This window comes from Pangasianodon hypophthalmus, chromosome 27 (assembly GCF_027358585.1).
Source record: "Pangasianodon hypophthalmus isolate fPanHyp1 chromosome 27, fPanHyp1.pri, whole genome shotgun sequence".
Classification (NCBI taxonomy): Eukaryota; Metazoa; Chordata; class Actinopteri; order Siluriformes; family Pangasiidae; genus Pangasianodon; species Pangasianodon hypophthalmus.
The window spans coordinates 200,001-202,500 of NC_069736.1; the positions used below are offsets into that span (position 1 = coordinate 200,001).

The following is a 2,500-nucleotide window of genomic DNA, read 5'->3' on the forward strand; positions in this document are numbered from 1 at the left end:
AAATTGTGTTTCAGTACTTTGTCAGTAATTTGTGTGCAAGTAAATCATATATTATATTATATTATATTATATTATATTATATTATATTATATTATATTATATTATATTATAAGTCAGACTAACATTTGGGTTAACAAGAGAAATCATAGAAGTGTGTGTGTGTGTGTGTGTGTGTGTGTGTGTGTGTGTATGTGTGTGTGTGTGTGTGTATTATTGAGCATCAGTTAGCCTAATGAATAATTTGTGCGATGTGATTGGAGCTCATAAAGTAGTCAGTCAGCAGTAGTGTGAGGAGGAGTAGCAGTGAGGAGTGTGTCAGTACGGACGAGGATAGAACTCAGAGAGGTGAGTTCACACACACACACACACACACACACTCACACACACTCACACTCTCACTCACACTCTCACTCACACACACACACACCACACACACACACACACACACTCACTCACACTCTCACTCACACTCTCACACACACTCACACACACTATTATTACTTTAATTAAATAAAATGTATCAAATAAATAACAGGATTACAGGGGACTTAAACAGCTCAGTTCTGCACTATACACCTTCTACACAAAGGAGAGTTTATTTTAGCTGCACAGGAAACATCTAAACCTAATCAAATTATAATTTTAACTCCTGCATGTCAGTTCCCTCAGTGTGTCAGTACTGTGTGTCAGTACATTGTGTGTGTCAGTACATTGTGCATCAGTACTGTGCGTCAGTTCTCTGTGTGTCAGTACTTTGTCTGTTTCAGTAGTCTGTGTGTCAATTCTCTGTGTCAGTTCTCTTTGTGTGTCACTACTTGGTGTTTCAGTACTTTGTGTGCATCAGTACTCTGTGTTTCAGTTCTCTTTGTGTGACAGCGCTCTGTGTGTCAGTACTTTTTGTTTCAGTACTTTGTGACAGTATTCTGTGTGTCACTTCTCTTTCTCTGACAGTACTTTGTGTGTGTCACTACTTTGTATATTTCAGTACTCTGTGTTTCAGATCTGTGTCAGTACTTTCAATTCAATTCAGTTTTATTTGTATAGCGCTTTTAACAATGGACATTGTCACAAAGCAGCTTTAGAGAAATAAATAAATTCAGGATATAAATTGTAAATGTATGAATTTATCCCTAATGAGGAAGTCAGAGGTGACGGTGGTGAGGAAAAACTCCCTGAGCTGATATGAGGAAGAAACCTTGAGAGGAACCAGACTCAAAAGGGAACCATCCTCATCTGGGCGCAACGGATAGTGCGATTATTATTATGTGTTTCAGTACTCTGTGTGTGACAGTTATTTGTGTGTTATTTCTCTTTGTCTGTACTCGTTTTGTGTCAGTACATTGTGTGTGTCAGTACTCTGTGTTTCAGTACTTTCTGTATGTCCATAATCCATGTGTAAGTTGTAATTACAAACAGTATTTTGAAATTATATAAGTGTGTGTGTGTGTGTGTGCATGTGTGTGTGTGTGTGTGTATGTGCGTGTGTGTGTGTGTGTGTGTATGATTGAGCATCAGTTATCCTAATGAATAATTTGTGCGGTGTGATTGGGGCTCGTTTTACAGGTGCATTATGGGGGATCGCTCACTCTCACCTCATCCTGTGCTCGCTTTGTCTCCGCTTAATGTAGCCTCACGCTGACCTTTGACCTTTTTGTATCACCCTGTCTTTATCTCTTCATCCTCTCCACCATTCAGTGAGCCCAATGTTCCATTTCTCTTTGTCCGTCTCACTGTGTTTGTGTGTGCGTGCGGGTGTGTGTGTGTGTATGCGTGCGGGTGTGTGTGTGTGTGTGTGTGCGTGTGTGTGCGTGTGTGTGTGCGTGCGGGTGCAGTGTGATGTTCCCGGTCTGTGTGTGTCTGTTTGGTGATGGTGTGTTTGGATGGAGGGTGGAGAAGATGGAGGCTGTGCAGCTGGACAGCAGGCAGTTGGGTGTGTTTTACACCGGAGACTCGTACATCATCCTGAAGAAACACAGTGAGGGGGCGGAGCTACACATGTGGATGGGTAAGAGGTGGAAATCACATGACCACGGCTGTGTCCCAAACGCCAGGGATTAATAGAAATGTGCTAATTAGGGTTCAGTGTTACAGTAACACTAGCACAGTTCCATTAACACAGTGTGACTGGTGTTCCCTAAGAACACTAAGTAGTGATGAACCTGAGCATTTGGGACAGAGAGTGTATAAATGGTTAGAGTCATATCTAGTCCACCCCTGACCTCTGACCTGTAGGGGAGGAGTCATCGCGGGATGAGCAGTGTGCCTGCGCCATGTTGGCCACTCAGCTGGACCAGTTCCTCGGGGGGGACGCTGTCCAGCACAGACAGGAGCAGGGACACGAGACAGACGAGTTCATGAAGCTCTTCCCCAACGGAGTGAGCTATAAGGTGCACGTGTACATTCAGTAGCTCTAATAGCTCTGTGATTGGTCCAGAGACACATCAGAAACACATAGCCCCGCCCCCTAAATCAGCTTTAATTATACTGAGTATGTCTCAGT

The 2,500-nt window shown here is 43.0% G+C and overlaps 1 protein-coding gene across 1 annotated transcript in view; it reads left to right on the top strand.

The window, feature by feature from the left end:
- Positions 1 to 171: 171 nt before the first annotated feature.
- Positions 172 to 2,500, top strand: part of capga (capping protein (actin filament), gelsolin-like a) — a 5,112-nt gene continuing 2,783 nt past the window's right edge. Inside the window, exons 1-2 of the mRNA XM_053230240.1 lie at positions 172 to 2,005; positions 2,233 to 2,387. Of these exons, the coding sequence (XP_053086215.1) occupies positions 1,837 to 2,005; positions 2,233 to 2,387 (324 nt within the window). The 5' untranslated portion in view covers positions 172 to 1,836. The remainder of the gene's footprint in view (positions 2,006 to 2,232; positions 2,388 to 2,500) is intronic.